Below are 22,180 nucleotides of genomic sequence, written 5' to 3' on the forward strand. Positions count from 1 at the left end.
TCAGCAAAGAGTGTTTGCAACCGGTATTGACATTGTTAACTCACTATTAACAGTGGTCACTGGTATTTACTAACTCTACCTTTCTCTTTCGTTCTATTGTAACTGTTATTGTATGTGCTTTAACGTTTGTTTCTAAGAGATGTCCTTTTATATATGCGTGCAGTGTTTTATCAGGCGATTTTACGTGTTTTGTTGTGGTATGTGGCGTCCGCCATTAGATTCCGAGTGCCAACCAACCATAGCAGGGCTGATAGATCGCTGTTGGTGCAAGGCACGCTCTCGGTGGGAACTTTAAATCGGACATCCGTCCAACTACGCAAACTGTGTTTACATTCAGTAAAACGTCAATCTCGCGTACTCGTGGCCAAGCGCTAATTTGTTTGGCTATCTGTTTTAATTAAGCATAATTACAGTCTGTTCCATTAATATTTACGAAATTACTTAAGGGATTTTTTGTGAGTTTTCTATTTTTTTGAGATCGGTAAAAAAAACTCTGACAGGGTTATTCTTGTTAGCTTTGGAAGTAAACGGGTTCTCTTGAGTTTGAATAACCGAAGTTCACAGTCAAAATTAGACAGAGTATTTATCTTACAACTATTTTCTTCGCGCAGGTATTGACGTAGAGAAGAGGCAAGGAGAAAAGACTGAGGTGTAAAACGCGTGATTAGATGTGCATATCGCCGACAGCAAAGACGCTATGAAAGAAATTAGGAGGGAGATAAGTGAAGTTAGATCGGACTTAGAAACAGTGAAGCAGCAGCATGAAGAATTAAGTAAAAAGGTAAAAGAGATGGCGAAAAACCAGGCTAAGGCAGTTGAAGGTATAGATAATTGTGTGATAATTTTGGTAGGAAAACTGAATTTCCGAAACTGTGCTGCGCCGGTCTCTCGAACGTAGGTATCTAAAGTTGTAAAGTAAGTTATCAGGGAGCATAGTAAATTGCTACAGAATGTGTTTTGGCAAGTCCAGAAAAACGACGAAGCATTGCATAAACGAAGGGAGGAGGTAATGAAAGTTTCGAATAAGGTGGAGCTGCTAACCATAGGGCGTTGAGTGACTCTCTCTTCATACATACTCTGATCGCGCTTGTCCTATTGCTGTAGGGGACAGCGCAAAAGTGCAGTTGCTGTTGTAATTTAAACAGAATCAGACTTAGATAAATAGAAGGAATAGGGAAGCGTTGCATGAGCTTTATGGATTGCAGGGCGCAACCAAAATATGGGAAGCGATGGAACAAATATTGGAGTCAGTACAGGAAACAAGAGAATGCATAATGAATCAACTGAACTGAGTGAAGTACAGGAAAGATTGTCAGTTTTGCGGGATACCCGCACAGATTGGAGAAAACGAAGTGGGTGCGTTGATCGATGAGACCCGTTGTTACTTCGTTTCGATTCAGAAGTATATCTTTTTCCCTGACCCCCAGGACTGACTCTCATTTTTATATATAGCTGGATTAGTTTGACGAAGCGTTGCCAATGTTTTGGCCCCCTCTGTTGAAGACGAAATCTGACCGTGGACCTTTACGCGTAGAGGCAGCTATGCGAATGCGCTCAATCGCGTCAAATTGTATGATGGACCAGAGCCACACTTCCATATGAGTTATGGTCTAAGAGTGCACAGGACCAAGTGAAAATGAGCATACTGACGGTGGAGGTATACAGTGAGTGAAATCATGGCAATCCAGTCCAGTGATGAAACGCTACCAGTCTCTTTCTTCGCTATATGATACTGATGAGCTAGTGAGGATATACTTGACCAAGCAGCCTTATCGTCTCCAATGAGAAAAAGTCACAGTAGGGAGTCGCACGAATGTGTGTGACTATGTCAAGGCATGAGTGCTGGTGCAGCAAACCGGAAATATTTCGATTTCGGATGATCGTTAAGAAGGATGGAGAGATTGGCATCCTCGCTGTCAATGAAATAGGAGCGTTAACAGGTAGAGTCGTGGTTGCAGGAGAGTTGGCTGATCTCCGAGAGACCCTTTCAACGATAGGCGCGACTTCGCGAGATATTGAGAGGAGAGACACGTGATGTGTCACGGAAGATCACGGTATTTGGCACGGCTGATCCGAGAAATAATGGTCCGAGCACGAATGACTAGAGGTATGTAGACCGGCTAATAGTGTATATAATGATCAATGGATGGAAAGACGGATGGATGGAGATGGAAAAATACATAGAGGAGTTGTATGCCGGAACACCTCTTTCGGAGGAAGTAATAGGAAGGGAAGAGCAAGTAGACGAAGATGTCAAGGGAGATGACATTCTGGAAGAAGAATTTGACAGAGCTCTAAAAGAACTACGGGACAACAAAGTAACTCGTATAGATGACATCCCTGCAGAACTAATAAAGAATACTGGTGACAGCATGAAAATGATGCTACTTAAACTTATTAGGTCCATCTATAACACAGGATACTGACAGACTTCCAGAAATGTATCATTGTTCCTATACCCAAGAAGGCAGCAGCTTCAAAATGTGAACAGTACCGATCTCTAAGCCTAATAACACATGAATCAAAAATTCTCATAAAAATAGTCCTGAAGAGAATTGAAGAGAAGGTGGACGATATGCTGAGTGAAGATCAGTTTGGTTTCACAAGGGGACTGGGAACAAGAGAGGCGATTCTGGCACTGAGACTCGTTATCGAAAAACAATTACAGAAAAATAAACCAACTTATATCGCCTTTGTAGACATGGAAAAGGCATTTGACAACTTTATCTGGCAAGAGGTGTTCAGAGCGCTGAGGAAAAGTGAAATATGGTACAAAGACATCCGTGTGATACTCAGTTTCTACAAGAATGAGGTGACAGTGATTAGGAACTGTCACCAGGAACAAGAAGTAAATATTAGAAAAGGGGTAAGACAAGGATGTGCTCTCTCTCCTCTTATATTCAATGCTTACATCCAGGAAGTTATAGACCAAGTTCGAGAAACTACTGAGGTGGGGATCAAAATTAATGGGCAGAAGGTAGACATGCTACGTTATGCAGATGATATTGCTGTAGTCACAGAGACAAAAGAAGATCTAGAGGAAGTCCTCAGAACAATAGAAAAAATTCTATGCAATCAGTATGGAACGAGAATAAACAAGAAAAAGACTAAAGTGATGGTATGCAAGGAGCAGAATATGAACCTCTGAGAATGAGAATTGGAAGAGAGGAGCTTGAAGTGATAGAGGAATTTACTTACCTGGTAAGCAAAATCACGAGGGATGATAGAAGTCGGAAAGAGATTGCCAGAAGAATACAAAAGGCCAAAATTGCAGTTAATCGGAGAAGGAACTTACTCACCACCAACAACATCAGTCTGAAAATAAGGAAACGTATCATGAAAGGTTTCGTTTGGAGTGTGACCCTATACGGATGCGAAACTTGGATAATTGGAAGAGAAGAGAGAAGACGGCTAGAGGCCCTGGAGATGTGGTGCTATAGAAGAAGATCAGCTGGAGACACAAAGTAACAAATGAAGATGTGCTTAGAAGAATGCAGGAAACCAGATCTCTGTCTAGATCTCTGTCTAGGCACATCCAAACAAGAAGAGACAAACTTGTAGGTCACGTCCTACGACACAACTACATCATTGGAACAATAGCAGAAAGAGCTATTGAGGGAAGGAATCGGTGGGGGTGACCAAGGATACATACATGCAACAGATCATGAATGACGTTGGATGTAACATATACTTGGAAATGAAGAGGAAGGCAGACAGAAGAGAGAAATGGCGATCTGCTGCAAACCAGCCTCAGGGTTGAACACTAAAGATGAATGATCAACCACCCATTTCATTGTATGTTAGTTTTGAATAGTTGAAGGAAGTACTGTCAAGATAGGAAGATGATGAGGAAATTTCATGACACCTTAAATGGAGAGTAGGAATCAGTAGGAAGAAAATTCATTATATTCTTGACTCTGGCATTCAGTTCTCCATGATGAGTAATATGGTTTTGAGGACTGTCTGCGGAAGAAACCATGGTCTAAATTGGCGATGCAAAGAGACAAATACAAATAAGAAAGGAGTACTTTCGTTATACAGGGTGTTACAAAAAGGTACGGCCAAACTTTCAAGAAACATTCCTCACACACAAAGAAAGAAAATATGTTATATGGACATGTGTCCGGAAACGCTTACTTTCCATGTTAGAGCTCATTTTATTACTTCTCTTCAAATCACATTAATCATGGAATGGAAACACACAGCAACAGAACGTACCAGCGTGACTTCAAACACTTTGTTACAGGAAATGTTCAAAATGTCCTCCGTTAGCGAGGATACATGCTTCCAGCCTCCGTCGCATGGAATCCCTGATGCGCTGATGCAGCCCTGGAAAATGGGGGGTATTGTATCACAGCCGTCCACCATACGAGCACGAAAAGTCTACATTTGGTACCGGGGTTGCGTAGACAAGAGCTTTCAAATGCCCCCATAAATGAAAGTCAAGAGGGTTGAGGTCAGGAGAGCGTGGAGGCCATGGAATTGGTCCGCATCTACCAATCCATCGGTCACCGAATCTGCCCCATCGTGCATGAACCACATGTTGTGTCATACTTGTAAAGGCACATGTTCTAGCAGCACAGGTAGAGTATCCCGTATGAAATCATGATAACGTGCTCCATTGAGCGTAGGTGTTAGAACATGGGGCCCAATCAAGGCATCACCAACAATGCCTGCCGAAACGTTCACAGAAAATCTGTGTTGATGACGTGATTGCGCAATTGCGTGCGGATTCTCGTCAGCCCACACATGTTGATTGTGAAAATGTACAATTTTATCACGTTGGAATGAAGCCTCGCCCGCACCTCGTGGTCGTGCGGTAGCGTTCTCGCTTCCCACGCCCGGGTTCCCGGGTTCGATTCCCGGCGGGGTCAGGGATTTTCTCTGCCTCGTGATGGCTGGGTGTTGTGTGCTGTCCTTAGGTTAGTTAGGTTTAAGTAGTTCTAAGTTCTAGGGGACTTATGACCACAGCAGTTGAGTCCCATAGTGCTCAGAGCCATTTGAACCATTTTGAATGAAGCCTCATCCGTAAAGAGAACATTTGCACTGAAATGAGGATTGACACATTGTTGGATGAACCATTCGCAGAAGTGTACCCGTGGAGGCCAATCAGCTGCTGATAGTGCCTGCACACGCTGTACATGGTACGGAAACAACTGGTTCTCCCGTAGCACTTTCCATACAGTGACGTGGTCAAAGTTACCTTGTACAGCAGCAACTTCTCTGACGCTGACATTAGGGTTATTGTCAACTGCACGAAGAATTTCCTCGCCCATTGCAGGTGTCCTCGTCGTTCTAGGTCTTCCCCAGTCGCAAGTCATAGGCTGGAATGTTCCGTGCTCCCTAAGACGCCGATCAATTGCTTCGAACGTCTTCCCGTCGCGACACCTTCTTTCTGGAAATCTGTCTCGATACAAACGTACCGCGCCACGGCTATTGCCCCGTGCTAATCCATACATCAAATGGGCATCTGCCAACTCCGCATTTGTAAACATTGCACTGACTGCAAAACCACGTTCGTGATGAACACTAACCTGTTGATGCTACGTACTGATGTGCTTGATGCTAGTACTGTAGAGCAATGAGTCGCATGTCAACACAAGCACCGAAGTCAACATTACCTTCCTTCAATTGGGCCAACTGGCCGTGAATCGAGGAAGTACAGTACATACTGACGAAACTAAAATGAGCTCTAACATGGGAATTAAGCGTTTCCGGACACATGTCCACATAACATCTTTTCTTTATTTGTGTGTGAGGAATGTTTCCTGAAAGTTTGGCCGTAGCTTTTTGTAACACCCTGTGTATGTTCCTAATAAATTCTTTAAGGTATATAGTGAAGTGTTTCGGATCCGCAGAGTCCTTCATTCAAATGTGGTTGAAGTGGAGACAAAAAAAAAAAAAAAAAAAAAAAAAAAAAAAAAAATGTTGCACATCTTGACTGGAATATGGTGAAATTTTTGGACTAGAATGATGAGATAGACTGTGTTATGTAAATGTCGTAAAATAGGTATCTCATCCACTGCTATTTGCTGCGTTCTCCATCACCATTTAATGAGCTGTTGGAAAGTCATTAGTTTTTTTCTTTTTTTGAAGATAGGAATACTAACTTCTATTGATGTCTGAGATGCCTTGTGGCTAACGCAATATTCGTACCTGTTGTCTGCTTTTGCGTGATCGATTTATTTATTCGAGAAAACGAAGATTTTGATGAAGTCACAGAAGGAATCTGAAGGGAGATAATGGGATGAGGGTGGGAAGAAAGGGATTTATTGATTTTAAGCGCCAGTGGTGAAATCAGCACTGTGCTGATTCTTGAAGTGAACCCTGCAGAAGAATGCAGAGGTGAGCAGAGTTGTGTAGATATAATAATGAATTTCCTGCGTATGGATATATGCCCTATACCGAATGGTTTTTGAGATAGAACACATTTAATGTACATTGCATGATTCAAACACTGTCATTGTTTACAATGTACTGAACCGAGAATTTACTTTCAAAACCTTTTCTTAAGAATTTACTTTATTTACTAGCGATTCATCAAGAACATTAACACATTTAATCACACTATGTGAGCGTGGAAGTAGTTGCCAGTGGGTAACTGATGAAAACAAACCAAATTTCTTTCAACGATGGATTTTTTTTTTAGATTTAAAATTATAATCAGAAAGCAATTTATTCAGACGCAGAAAGAACAAATTTTTGACTGTATGAGCTTTCGGGCTGAGAACCTTGCTGCTCCATTTTGACACGGTCGTAGTCACGACCGCTCACAACAACCTCTGAGAGACTACACTGCTGCAAATCTGCAACACACCAGGTTACTTTAAACTAAAATTTTAACAACTCACACACGCACATAAACTATACACCCTGTAGGAGGGATGGAAATGATACAAAACACTAACATTAAAAGATTAACTTGCCACCGAAGGTGCAACATGATTTAAAAAAACTCTTACGGTGGAAGGGTGGCAACTTTACATACTAAAATGACCATTTAAATAAAAACCCATGAAATGCAGTCTTACATAAAATATACAAGGTTGGCCAAACATGCTCTACATTACACATATACCGCCTCTCAAGATGATAGGTAAGATAAAAACATATTTCACGAATTCGGCCGTCACGCTTCAAGTAAAGAATTCCTTAACATCGAATCCGACAAACATGACAGAGGCAGCTATTAAAGTACGGCAAACCGGCAGACAGATAGACAGACACTAACTGCCTGACAAATGCGGACGGGAGACAGACGAGCACGCTGGTGACGAGAGACTGACCATTTAACAAATAAATGAAACAACATATCACGAATCACTTAACTTCTAATAAACTACAATGTCTGGCGAAGACCTGGCGCAGCACCCCCAAAACGCTCTCCCGAACCGTCCGCTGCCAGCCGCTTCAACGGACGCAGGAAGGCGCGCCGATCTCCCGTCTCACGGCGCAGCAGCTCGCACGGGCCAGACCGATGTCGTGGGTTGACTCCTGTTGCTCTCGTGTCGGCCGAGAAGCCACTACCCTCGCTATACGGCGCGGCCCACTGGACTGACGTGGCGACCTCACATGCGCCGACGCTCAAGACGGACAAGTCATCTTGTGTCCCAATGCGCGACCGACCAACCGATCGATCCAACCGCCAGTGACCATTGCCTCGAGCAGACTGACGGCCTAACACATAACTAGCACTCCGGAGGACAGACAGACACTGACTGCCCCACACTGACCCGGCTGACCAACTGACCAGACTCGCCGCCTAGCGAGCTCATAGCGCCCCTTAATTGCTCGTGAACAGGCTACCTTTCTCCTTTCCCACAAGAGGGAGACACCAAAGCTGCGACTGCCACAGCGGCGCCACCGCCAAAAACGGAGGGCGACTGCTCCACACAACGAGCTGTGGCGCGCTCTTCAAGACAGCAATTTTACCACGGCTCACGTACCACAGCAGTGTACAGGAAATTGAGACGAACAATTTGATACGGGACACGTGTGGTCTGTCAAGCCGGTAAACTTTCTAAAATTGGCCAATTAAAACTAAGCTACACAGCATGCGTGTCGCACTAGATTTTTCACTGTTCTCGCGCTCTCTCTGCCCTAGCTACACTGAGGTGTCAAAAGTCATGGGATAGCTCGTAATACACTGTCGGACCTTCTCTTTCCGGCGTAGTGCACCAACATAACAAGTCGCTGAATGTCCCCTGCAGAAATATTGGGTCATGTTGACTCTATAGCGTCAATGACTCCGAAAATGTTCCCGGAGCAGCATTTTGTGCATCAAATGGCGTCCCGATTATGTCCTATAAATGTTCGATGGGATTCATGTCGGGCTATCTGAGTGCCCAAATCTTTCACACGAAATGTTCAGAACGTTTGAAAGGTGGCTACACTGAGCCACAGCGCCAGAGATTGCGCCAAAGAGTTTTATTCCGCCGCCTCCACTGGCAGTTCTTGTCGAGATGTGGCAGTAGTCAGTTCTTGTCGAGAAGTCGTGGTGGAGAGTGCTTATCGAGATGTGGCAGTAGTGAGTCGGTGTTGAGATGATGTAGTAGGGAGTGCTTGTTCCATGTTTTATGCAGTTGTTTGATGGGCTAGACAGCAGATGTTGTTCGAATGGAGATATTGTAATGATCAGAGTGCTTTTCGTCAATATATATGAAGGTAAAAAAATTCCCTTTTCTTTTTATTATTTCAATGTCTTAAATAATGCGTCATCACAGGTTCAGTCAACAAAGCATCTGGCTCGTGTTATTGTATTAGAGTGTAATTCTGGTTTCCTTATGCAATTATAGTATTTCTATTTTTTTTAATTACTTCAGTATAAATGGTGTTCAAAATATCTTGTCTTATTGAAGAAGAACCGTGCCAGATGTGTACGTTGAATCACACTTCCACACACAGAACAGCTACACTTGTGCTTTGTTGTTGCGTTGGTTTTATAGCTGCTGGGGACTTAATTAATTAATTGTGTCAACGGAAATTTCATTTCATTCTTTGTTGTTGTTCTATGCAGTCAGATTGCGTACAAATACTAGTCAGGGCCAGCCGGTTACGAGACTTCGTAATCGGACAGACAGATACTAAAAATTAAAAGTATTTGCATTTGATATTTATATAATTAAGCCCCCATACACGTTCTTCAAAGGAATCGCAATCAATTTTGGTCCTGTGACATGGGGCATTATCATCCAAAAGAATTACATCGTTTGTGAATATTTGAGGCTGAACACATTTATGTACATTGCATGATTCGAACATTGTCATTGTTTACAACGCATGAATGGCTGCAAATGGTCTCCAACTAGCAGACCATAACCATTTACAGTCAATGATCGGTTCAGTTGGACCAGAGGCCGGCCGCGGTGGCCGTGCGGTTCTAGGCGCTCCAGTCCGGAGCCGCGCTGCTGCTACGGTCGCAGGTTCGAATCCTGCCTCGGGCATGGGTGTGTGTGATGTTCTTAGGTTAGTTAGGTTTAAGTAGTTCTAAGTTCGAGGGGACTGATGACCACAGCAGTTGAGTCCCATGGTGCTCAGAGCCATTTTTTTGGACCAGAGGACCCAGTCTGTCCCATGTAAACACGTTTCACACCATTATGAAGCCACCACCAGCTTTCACAGTGCCTTGTTGACAACTTGGGTCCATAGCTCCGTGGGGTCTGCGCCACACTCGAACCCTACCATCAGCTCTTAGTAACTGAAATCGTGAGTCATCTGATCAGGCCACGGTTTTCCAGTCGCCTAGAGTCCAACCCATATGGTCGCGAACGCACGAGAGGAGCTACAGGCGATGTCGTGCAGTTAGCAAAGGCTCTCGCGTCGGTCGTCTGCTGTCACAGCCCATTAACGCCAAAATTCCCTGCGCTGTCTGTCAGTACTGACAACTCCACGAAAACGACTTTGCTTTCGGTCGTTACGCGAAGACAGTCGGCCACTGCGTTGTCCGTGGTGATAGGTAATGCCTGAAATTTGGAATTCTCGGCAGACTGTTGACCATTTGGATCTCGAAATATTAAATTCCCTAAAGATTTCCGAAATGGAATTTCCCCTGCGTCTAGCTACAAGTATCATTCGGAGTTCTAAGTTCCCGCCATAATCACATTCGAAACCATCTTATATGAAACGCCCGATTGAAAACGACAGCTCCGCCAACGCACTGACCTTTTGTACCTTGTGTACGTGATACTGCCACCATCTGTATGTGTGCATATCGCTATCCTATGACTTTTGTCGCCTCAGTGTATTATTCCTAGATAAGAAAAGAATAGGGCATTTTTAATGAGAAATTTAATGAAGTTTCATTTTTTACTAAGCCACGTTTTCGCTGGAGGGTGCGATTTTCGAGTTATTAAAAAAGCATACAAAAGTGATATTAAATGTGTTCTATCTCGGAAACCATGCGGAATAGGGCGTATGTCCATATGAAGCTTTTTGTTCAGAATCACTTATTCTATCACCTCTCGATGTCCGCCCCGATAGCCGAGTGGTCAGCGTGACGGATTGCGGTCCTGTGGGCCCGGGTTCGATTCCCAGCTGGGTCGGGGATTTAGTCCGCTCAGGGACTGGGTGTTGTGTTGTCTTCATCATCATTTCATCCCCATCCGGCGCGCAGGTCGCCCAATGTGGCGTCGAATGTAGTAAGACCTGCACCAAAGCGGCCGGTCCTGCCCCGTAAGTGGCCTCCCGGGCAATGACGCCAAACGCTCATTTCCATCTCTCGAAGGATATACTCACTGTGGCTCACCCTGTACATGCAGTTCGTTCTGAGTGCTCGCAGGTCCAAGAGTAGAAATGGGTGAACTGATCATCGACCAAGACTGGAAAGTTCAGGAGAAAGAACACAATGTGTTTTACCCCAAAATTAGTTTGCGTAGCTTTTAGTGTTGGTCAGCAGTAATAACTGCAATATTGTTTGTGATTGATTTGTAACATATGATTCGCTATCTATAGAGTTAGGTACTGATTTTGTACATCTAGCAGAGTAGAAAGAATGAACAGTAGTGTGTAGTGTGTTATGCAGTTGGTATTGTAGTCTGTGATTGTGAGTTAGTGCGAAAAGTGCTTGGGAAAGACGACCTGCTCCTGCACCAGCGGAAATCTACATCTACATCTACATGGTTACTCTGCAATTCACACTTAAATTCCTGGCAGAGGGTTCATCAAACCATTTTCACACTGCTTCTCTACTATTCCACTCTCGAATGGCGCGTGGGAAAAAGGAATACCTAAATCTTTCCGTTCGAGCTCTGATTTTTCTTATTTTACGAGTATATTGATGATCATTTCTCCGTATGTTGGTGGGTGTCAACAAAATATTTACCCATTCGGAAGAGAAAGTTGGTGATTGAAATTTCGTAAATAGATCTCGCCACAAAGAAAACTGCCTTTGCTTCAGTGACTGCCACCCCAACTCGCGTATCATATCAGTAACACCCTCAAACCTATTGCCCGATAACACGAAACGAGCTGCCCTTCCTTGCACTTTTTCGATGTCCTCCGTCAATCCTACCTGGTAAGGATCCCATACCGCGCAGCAATATTCCAGCAGAGGACGGACAAGTGTAATGTAGGCTGTCTCTTTAGTGGGTTTGTCGCATCTTCTAAGTGTTCTGCCAACAAAGCGCAGTCTTTGTTTCGCCTTCCCCACAATAGTATCTATGTGGTCTTTCTAATTTAAGTTGCTCGTAATTGTAATTTCTAGGTATTATTCGAATTGACAGCCCTTAGATTTGTGCGATTTATCGTATACTCAAAATTTATCGGATTTCTTTTAGTATCCATGTGGATGACCTCGCACTTTTCTTTGTTTAGTGCTAATTGCCACTTTTCGCGCCATACAGAAATTCTCTCTAGATAATTTGGTAATTGGTATTGATCGTCTGATGATTTTACGGTAAATTACAGCGTCATCTGCAAACAATCTAAGGGGGCTGTTCAGATTATCACCTAGATCATTTATATAAATCAGGAACAGCAGAGGGCCTGTAACACTACTTTGCGGAATGCCAGATATCACTTCTGTTCTACTCGATGATTTACCGTCTATCACTACGAACTGTGACCTCTCTCAGAGGAAATCACGAATCCACTCAAACAACTGAGATGATATTCCATATGCACGCAATTTGATTAATAGTCGCTTGCGAGGAACGGTATCAAAAGCCTTCTGGAATTCTAGGAATATGGGATCGATCTGAGATTCCTTGTGGACAGCACTCATTACTTCATGGGAATAAAGAGCTAGCTGTGTTGCACAAGAACGATATTTTCTGAATCCGTGTTGGTTATGTATCAATAAGTCATTTTCTTCAAGGTGATTCATAATGCTCGAGTACAGTATATGCTTCAAAATCCTACTGAAATTTGAGGTCAGTGATACAGGTCTGTAATACAATGGGTTACTCATATTTCCTTTCTTGAATATTGGTGTGACCTGTGCTACTTTCCAGTATTTAAGAAAAGACCTTTCGTCAAGTGGGCGGTTGTATATGATTGCTAAGGAAGGCGCTATTGTGTCTGTATACTCTGACAGGAACCTGACTGGTATACCATCTGGACCGGAAGACTTGCCTTTCTTAAGTGATTTGAGTTGTTTCGCAACACCTAAGATATCTAGTTTTTTGTCACTCATGCTAACAGCTGTTCTGGTTTCGAATTCTGGAATATTTACTTCGTTTTATTTCGTGAAAGAATTACAGAAAACTGTATTTAGTAACTCCGCTTTAGTGGCACCATCATCGGTAACATTTCCATCGCTATCGCGCAGTGACGGTATTAACTGTTTTTTGCCACTGGTCTACTTTACATACGACCAGAATCTCTTTGGGTTTTCTACCATATTTTGAGACAATTTTTCGTTGTGGAAACTGTATCTCGCATTGACGTCCGCACTAAATTTAGAGCTCCCGTGAAACTAAGCCAGTCTTGGGGATTTTGCGTTCTTCTAAATTTGGCATGCTTTTTTCGTTGCTTCTACAACAGTGTTTGACGTGTTTTGTGTACCATGGTGGATCAGTCCCATCTCTTATTAACTTATGCGGTATGAATCTGTCTACTGCTGTAGAATACTGTGTCTTTGAATTTGAGCCATGTCTGGTCTACACCTACATAATTAGCTTGGAAGGAATGGAGACTCTCTCTCACGAAGGCGTCAATCGAATTTTTATCTGCTATTTTAAATAGATATATTTTGCGTTTATTTTTAATGGTTTTGGTTGATATGGTTTAGAGCCTCGCTATAATGACCTTGTGTTCACTAATTTCTGTATCCGTCATGACGCTCTCTATTAGATCAGGATTATTTGTGGCTAAGAGGTCAAGTGTGTTTTCGCAACCATTTACAATCATGTATTATGCAGTGGTACGGTCTGTAGGTGGTTTTGGTGTCTTGTGTGTTTTCTTTTAAAATGAGTTGCTTCTTAGTGGGATTATGTTGTTGGTTTTGTAGCCAGCAACGACCTACCCGTTGTCCAAAGTGGGCTCGCACCATCCTGAGTACAGAGGAATGTTTTGATTATACACAAATGGTTTTTAGCAATATCATGAAAATATCGCTTGTAATAGTCACGTTTGTAAATAGTCACGTTTGTAAATAGTCACGTTTGTAAACAGTTAAATAGGGATGTAGCTCGGATATGTTTTATACCGATAGACAGGGGGAAAGAGTGCTCAGTACTTAAAAAAAGAAACTTTGTAATTTGTCTGGCGTGTAATGAAGACTTGTTTGAACATTCTGTCCAAAGATCTATTTTTCAATGCAGAGTAACAAGTCGGTCCGCGCGGGATTAGCCGAGCGGTCTAAGGCGCTGCAGTCATGGACTGTGCGGCTGGTCCCGGCGGAGGTTCGAGTCCTCCCTCGGGCATGGGTGTGTGTGTTTGTCCATCGGATAATTTAAGTAGTGTGTAAGCTTAGGGACTGATGACCTTAGCAGTTAAGTCCCATAAGATTTCACACACATTTGAACATTTTTAACAAGTCGGACCGAGCCTACTCGTCATTGCCGATTTTGTCCAAATTTATGGCATATGGAGGGCGTGGGTGGAAATGAAAGTGACAGAAGTGGGACATCCAGATAGCCGAGCGTTTGGAAAAAAATGCATTTTTCGTTCGGATCGGACGAGGCTTGAGTCATTTAACTGAATGTAACGTCGAGACAACGATTAGCGCATTAGAAAGAGAGTTGTTGATTCGACCATCTATGAGGGAATCTTTTTTTACTTGCAGTTTTTATGTTACTTGCACCGGAAATGAATCGAAATAACGCTCAATGTATTGTCTTTATTAAGGTTTTCAGTAAGTGCAGAAAAAGGAAAGGCAATGAAAAAATTACTGTTGCAGATAAACTTCCAATACAGGATTCCCCTCAAATGCACTCCGCAGGTGCAACCCTGGGACGCCTGTATTTACTGCCAGGTAAAGAATTTGCTCAAAAAGCTTCAAAACTGCTTTTACCTCATCGAGAGGGAAATCACATCCCCAGTAAGACTGCATCAAAATACACTCATCCTACATCACCAGCTATTCTCGAAAAAATTTGGCGAAATTGTGCGTTTCGCGTCGTTCGCTGCCAATCTGTTTAGTGAAAGAGAACCTGTAAACTATTTTGTTTTTGTATACAAACTTTAAGACAATCATGAAGTCGTAAATATTCTGCATTTCAAAATGCTATGTTTATAATGTGTGCAAGATGCCGAGAAAATTACTGCTTCTCCTGTTTTTACGATGAATGTGACTGCAGCACGTGTAAACCACCACCTGTAAAATAATAAAAATATCAAATTTTGTATACGTAGTTGTCGTGTACGCATTACAATACCTTCTTTACTTCCAATCCGAAGTTTTCCTAAGCCTTTCCTTTTCCAGCATTTTATGAGAATCTTAATAAATGCAATATATTGAGTGTTATTTCGATTTATTTGCGGTGCAAGTAACGTAAAAATGGAAAATAAAGTTTCTGCATGGGTGCTCGAACCCACACCCTTCGGATTACCGTTGTGTACTCTTCCCGCAGCGTCATTCGTTCTCTGGAGGCTACGTTAACGTTAAGTGACTCACACCTCGTCCGACGCGCGCAATAATGCTACTTTTTCCTTAACGCTTGCCCATCTGGAGCCCCCCACTTCTATTACTTCCATTTTCTCGCCTTGGCCTGCATGCCCCACGAATTTGGACGAAACTAGTGATGACGAATAGGCTCGGTCCCCTTGTAAATGTTGTTTTTGTATGCTAAGAAGCATTTCGCATCGCAACGGGAAAATGGCGGCAATTGCTGGGAGACCAGCAGCTGACGTTACTGCAGGGCCCACCTCAGATGTGTATGGGCGAGCAGCCGATCCCAGCTGCCAGCTCTTAGGCAGGCTAATTGTAAGTAGGCTGTTTAGGTTTTTATGTTGGTAACACCACGTAGTGCTCTGTATGAAAACCACTGGCTGTGCTGTGTGCAGTCTGTGGCTAGTTTGCATTGTTGTCTGCCATTGTAGTGTTGGGCAGCTGGATGTTAACAGCGCGTAGCGTTGCGCAGTTGGTGAGCCGCCAGCAGTGGTGGATGTGGGGAGAGAAATGGCGGAGTTTTGAGAGCGGATGATCTGGACGTGTGTCCATCAGAGACAGTAAATTTGTAAGACTGGATGTCATGAACTGCTATATATATTATGACTTTTGAACACTATTAAGGTAAATATATTGTTTGTTCTCTATCAAAATCTTTCACTTGCTAAATATGCCTATCAGTAGTTAGTGCCTTCAGTAGTTTGAAACTTTTATTTAGCTGGCAGTAGTGGCGCTCGCTGTTTTGCAGTAATTCGAGTAACGAAGATTTTTGTGAGGTAAGTGATTTGTGAAAGGTACAGGTAATGTTAGTCAGGGCCATTCTTTTATAGGGATAATTGAAAGTCAGATTGTGTTGCGCTAAAAATATTGTGTGTCAGCTTAGTGTTGATCAGAATAGGTAAAGAGCGAAATGTCTGAGTACGTTCAGTTCTGCTCAGCTGATTGAAAATCAAATAATGTAAGAGGTTTATCAGCACAGTAATTCATTAATTTTTCTAAGGGGACGTTTCATAGTAACATCCCTCTCGTGGGCGCTTTCGTTGCTCCTAACCCCGCGAGGTTAGCCGTACCTGCGCTCATCTTGTAAGGGGTTCATTACTATTCGCTAGCGCACTTCAACGGATGTAATTTCGATGGATTGCTCACGCGCTGCCTGCGATATGGAATATCTATGCTACAACAGAATCGCAGGTCAGAGCAGTGTTGGCAGTTAAGTCGATTTAGTATCTCGCAGAGAGCAGTCGTGTTTTGTAGCTCGCAGAGAGCACTTGAGTCCTGGAGTTCGGACAGCGCAGTCCAGCGGTCGTGCAGAACGATGGCAGTGCCTGAGCGATGTAGCGTAAGGTAATAAAAATATTGTTCTTTGTTGCCGCGTGCATAATTGCTACAATTGTAATGTCAAAGTCCCATGTAATTCCTTGCAGAAATATTTCAATAATAACTTTTGTTCTGAAGAAAACTTTTGCCCGTCATTTATCTGAGTTTAAAGATTTTACGAATTTTTCCTGTGCATACTCATGTCGATTAAACAAAAGAAAATCATTTGTTTTCCTACAAATGAAAATCTAGTGGCCAGCATTGCAATAGGCTGTGCCAAAAATTTCTTATAGGAGCAGATATATAGACAGCGTTATCCGGTGACATCATTGTGAGGTAAAAATTCTTCAGTTTATTCAGGATGATTTCACAGAGCCATGACGCAGCGCTGCTGACGTCAAAACTTATTAATCTCGATATGCAGTCAGTCTTTAATGGAAGGTCACATTAAAACTTGAAATTTTATTATTGGAAAGAAAATTTGGAAATACGGAAGCGTCCGATCCCGCCCGTCTGCTTTGACCCATGACGTTACAAATATGGCGGAAACAAAAACACACACATTTTCCAGAAGATGCCTAATGACACTAACGGGACAAGCGCGGGAAATAGGGTGTTTTGGGTGGGGGCAAACTAAATATAAACAAATTTAGACGCCTTGCGTAGCTACAACGTGTAAGTGAAGACAGCCATGCATGAATACCCACCCACCTCCCCAGGGGTCGTAACGCCTGCAACCCATAGAAGATAAAGATGCTTCAGTAGCTGATTAGTGTTTTTTGTCTTTTTTAAAAAAAATCTCACGGGATAGAACGAAGAGATCAGAAAGATAAATATAATAAACTAAAACAGAAATTGGAGGAAACAGATAATTAAAATAAGTAATAAGTGTTTTAAATTAAAAAAAAATCTCACGAGATAGAACGAACAGATCAGAAAAGTAAATAAAATAAGATAAAACAGAACTGGAGACAGCCACACTCAAACCAAACTCCGCGCCGTCATGACGTCACACACAACACCCTTACGTCACGGGTCAAAGCCGACGCGTGGGATCGGACGCTTCTGTCGACTCGAAAATTTTTATTGGGAACTTGAACGAGATTTTTTTCTGTTAGGAGGCTACACTAAATGTGAATATTATAATTATTTTTCTGTTGGGAGGTCACAAGCTCTTTCCCGTCGTTGCTGACGAACCGCACAATGGACACTCTCCCCAATGCACTTGCAGTGTGACGCTGCAGCGTTCGGAAAGCAAAAATACCTTCGAAACTCGAGCCACTCCTAACCCCCCCCCCCCCCCCCCCATTTCTGAGATAAGTGAGGTTACCGAGTTGTGATTTGGTTTTTAGGCCCTTTTTCTTATAATTTTGTAGTTATTTAAACAGACAAATGCCGAAACTGTTTCTTATCGGGGTAGCTCGATTCAGTATGCTCTCCCCCACAATGGGCAACCCACTAATCATTTATTTTTGAAATCGAGGACTTATAAAACTAGTTGCTTACAATTTCCGGTGGGTACATCGGGCAGACGGGGAGGTCATTTACCGTTAGATTCAGCGGGCATTTAATAGCGAAAAAAGGGCAAATTAAAAAATATTCCCCCTTCGCTGAATATCTAAAAGCTTCAGGCCATCAGCCCCCGAGTTTGGAAAATCTTGTAATCCTGCATGTAGAAAATAAAGGACGATATTAAATTTGCTTGAGGCATTCGAAACTTCGAAACATATTCGCTTCAAATCTCAAGGCTTTTAAACGGACAGCTATCGTCGAAAAATCAGAAGTTTTTCGGTGCTATGATGCGCATGTTTAAATGAGTTTATTAATTTATATCAGTTCAGTCACTGGGCGTTCTTCACGGTTATTGACACACACCCTCTCATAGTTAGAGATCGTATCGTCGCCACTTGCCGAGCTTCCTGGTACTACGACGCCGTAGGCCTTCGTCTAGTCGGAACAGTGCTAGCACGTAAGGTTGTGCATGTATGACAGACGTAAACAGTCCCTATTTTGTGTTTAAGAGGCGTCGCCTCCAAATAATGTTTGTGTCTTAGTCGTTTCGACACGCAGACAGTTTGCTTCCTGCTGTTGTATAAAGTCGTAGTTTTAATAGTGTTGTTTTCCTTTTCCAGGTCTTTTCATATGCTGTTGACAGAAACTGCATTTTTAAAAAGTCACATTTGATCTTATCTTACGAGAGTTCTGTCTTATTACTGTTATTGGGTCGTGGTGTGTTGCCACATTACTGTAAACCTCCACAAGGTAGGCTTTTGACTGTGTCTCTTTTATGGCTATTGTTAATAATCTTGTATACGACCTAATGTCGCTCTTGTTTTAGGTACAAATTTCGACTATCAGTGTTGTTCCGTATTTTAGCGTTATACGTGCACTCGGCCCATTCTTTCCTGGGTGTAATTTAATGCGTTTTGCTCTTCATTTTATGAGACGATTATTTACCCATAGTTTCATAAGTGTTAGATGTTATATTTCATACTACGGGAGCTAGAACACTCTATAGTTACCATTCCCCCCCCTTCCCCCTAAACGCAGTTGAGGACCTGCAACTTTTATGTTGAAGTGTTAAAGAATTTTTACGTAATTTTGTTGTTTTGGAATCTTTGTGTATGGCCATTATATTTGTACTGGGTTGTGTGATCTTCCTAGATTGTCTGAAGATGCCTTTCAATACAGGACTAATAAATCCATCTTTATTGCAATTCTGCAGCTCGTGGTCTTACGGTAGCGTTCCCGCTTCCCGCGCACGGGGTCCCGGGTTCGATTCCCGGCGGGGCCAGGGATATTATCTGCCTTGTGATGACTGGGTGTTGTGTGTCTCTCATCATCATTTCATCCCCATCGACACCCAAGTCACCGAAGTGGCGTCAACTCGAAAGACTTGCACCAGGCGAACGGTCTACCCGATGGGAGGCCCTAGGCACACGGCATTTCCATTTTTTATTGCAATCATGACTGAATTCTCTCTATAACACTACCACGGTTACTATATAAGTGCCACAGGTTTGGGAATAGAGTGGAATGACTTCTACTATGTTTTTGTGTACATACATTTAATAGAAATTTTATGTTAAGTTCTATAATTTGATCACTGTGACAACATTTGTTATTTAGAGGGGCATGTTCCCACGTACAAACAAATTTTTGCACAACACGTGACATCACGTACAGACACACACACACACACACACACACACACACACGTACACACACACACACGTACACACGTACAGACACACACACGTACACACGTACAGACACACACACGTACACACGTACAGACACACACACGTACACACGTACAGACACACACACGTACACACGTACAGACACACACACGTACACACGTACAGACACACACACGTACACACGTACAGACACACACACGTACACACGTACAGACACACACACGTACACACGTACAGACACACACACGTACACACGTACAGACACACACACGTACACACGTACAGACACACACACGTACACACGTACACACGTACACACGTACAGACACACACACGTACACACGTACAGACACACACACGTACACACGTACAGACACACACACGTACACACGTACAGACACACACACGTACACACGTACAGACACACACACGTACACACGTACAGACACACACACGTACACACGTACAGACACACGTACACACGTACAGACACACACACACACACACGTACAGACACACGTACACACGTACAGACACACACACACACACACGTACAGACACACACACACACACGTACAGACACACACACACACACACACGTACAGACACACACACACACACGTACAGACACACACACACACACGTACAGACACACACACACACACGTACAGACACACACACACACACACACACGTACAGACACACACACACACACACACGTACAGACACACACACACACACACACGTACAGACACACACACACACACACACACACACACACACGTACAGACACACACACACACACACACACACACACACACACACGTACAGACACACACACACACACACACACGTACAGACACACACACACACACATACAGACACACACACACACACACACACACACACACACACACACACATACAGACACACACACACACACACACACACGTACAGACACACACACACACACACACACGTACAGACACACACACACACACACACACACACACACGTACAGACACACACACGTACACACACACACGTACACACACACACGTACACACACACACGTTCAGACACACACACAGACACACACGTACAGACACACACGTACAGACACACACACACACACGTACAGACACACACACACACACACACACACACACACACACACACACACACACACACAGACACACACACACACACACACACACACACACACACAGACACACAGACACACACACACACACACAGACACACAGACACACACACAGACACACACACAGACACACACACACGTACACACAGACACACACACGTACACACACACGTACACACACAGACACACGTATACAGACACACGTATACAGACACACGTATACAGACACACGTATACAGACACGCGCGCGCACGGACACGCGCGCGCACGGACACGCGCGCGCACGGACACGCGCGCGCACGGACACGCGCGCGCACGGACACGCGCGCGCACGGACACGCGCGCGCACGGACACGCGCGCGCACGGACACGCGCGCGCACGGACACGCGCGCGCACGGACACGCGCGCGCACGGACACGCGCGCGCACGGACACGCGCGCGCACGGACACGCGCGCGCACGGACACGCGCGCGCACGGACACGCGCGCGCACGGACACGCGCGCGCACGGACACGCGCGCGCACGGACACGCGCGCGCACGGACACGCGCGCGCACGGACACGCGCGCGCACGGACACGCGCGCGCACGGACACGCGCGCGCACGGACACGCGCGCGCACGGACACGCGCGCGCACGGACACGCGCGCGCACGGACACGCGCGCGCACGGACACGCGCGCGCACGGACACGCGCGCGCACGGACACGCGCGCGCACGGACACGCGCGCGCGCACAGACACGCGCGCGCGCACAGACACGCGCGCGCGCACAGACACGCGCGCGCGCACAGACACAGGCGCGCGCACAGACACAGGCGCGCGCACAGACACAGGCGCGCGCACACACACACACACACAGACACACACACACAGACACACACACACAGACACACACACACAGACACACACACACAGACACACACACACAGACACACACACACACACAGACACACACACACAGACACACACACACACACACAGACACACACACACAGAGAGAGAGAGAGAGAGAGAGAGAGAGAGAGAGAGAGAGAGAGATAGTGTGCTTATGTACTCTTTTGAACACATTCATAAGTGGTCACAATAAGTACCATCTAGAGATTACGTTTAGGTGACATTTGTCAAATCTGTTGCAATTATCAATCTTTCTTTATTTGTCTCCTATGTTATAATTACATTGATGCATAACTTAAGAGTCCGTTAAACATGTCTTTTACAGTGGCACATGCTCCTGTACGTAGATACCCAACGCACCAATACTTGATCTAGTATCTCACCTTCGATACATCCTGAACACTGAAGCTTTATTTTGAACTGTCGATAAAGCACATTACTTCTTTTTGTGGGAATGATGACTGAATTACGAAGTTAGTTATTCTTTTTGTAGATAGTGTAAGGTACAAACGAAGGCAAGAAAAATCTCCTTGGGAGGATATTTCATATGTAAAT

General features: G+C 44.1%; 1 protein-coding gene across 1 annotated transcript in view; it reads left to right on the forward strand.

The window, feature by feature from the left end:
• Positions 1-697: 697 nt before the first annotated feature.
• LOC126199663 (testis-specific H1 histone-like) overlaps positions 698-22,180 on the forward strand; it is a 172,833-nt gene continuing 151,350 nt past the window's right edge. Inside the window, exons 1-2 of the mRNA XM_049936592.1 lie at positions 698-821; positions 20,971-21,564. Of these exons, the coding sequence (XP_049792549.1) occupies positions 698-821; positions 20,971-21,564 (718 nt within the window). The remainder of the gene's footprint in view (positions 822-20,970; positions 21,565-22,180) is intronic.

This window comes from Schistocerca nitens, chromosome 8 (genome assembly GCF_023898315.1).
Source record: "Schistocerca nitens isolate TAMUIC-IGC-003100 chromosome 8, iqSchNite1.1, whole genome shotgun sequence".
NCBI lineage: Eukaryota > Metazoa > Arthropoda > Insecta > Orthoptera > Acrididae > Schistocerca > Schistocerca nitens.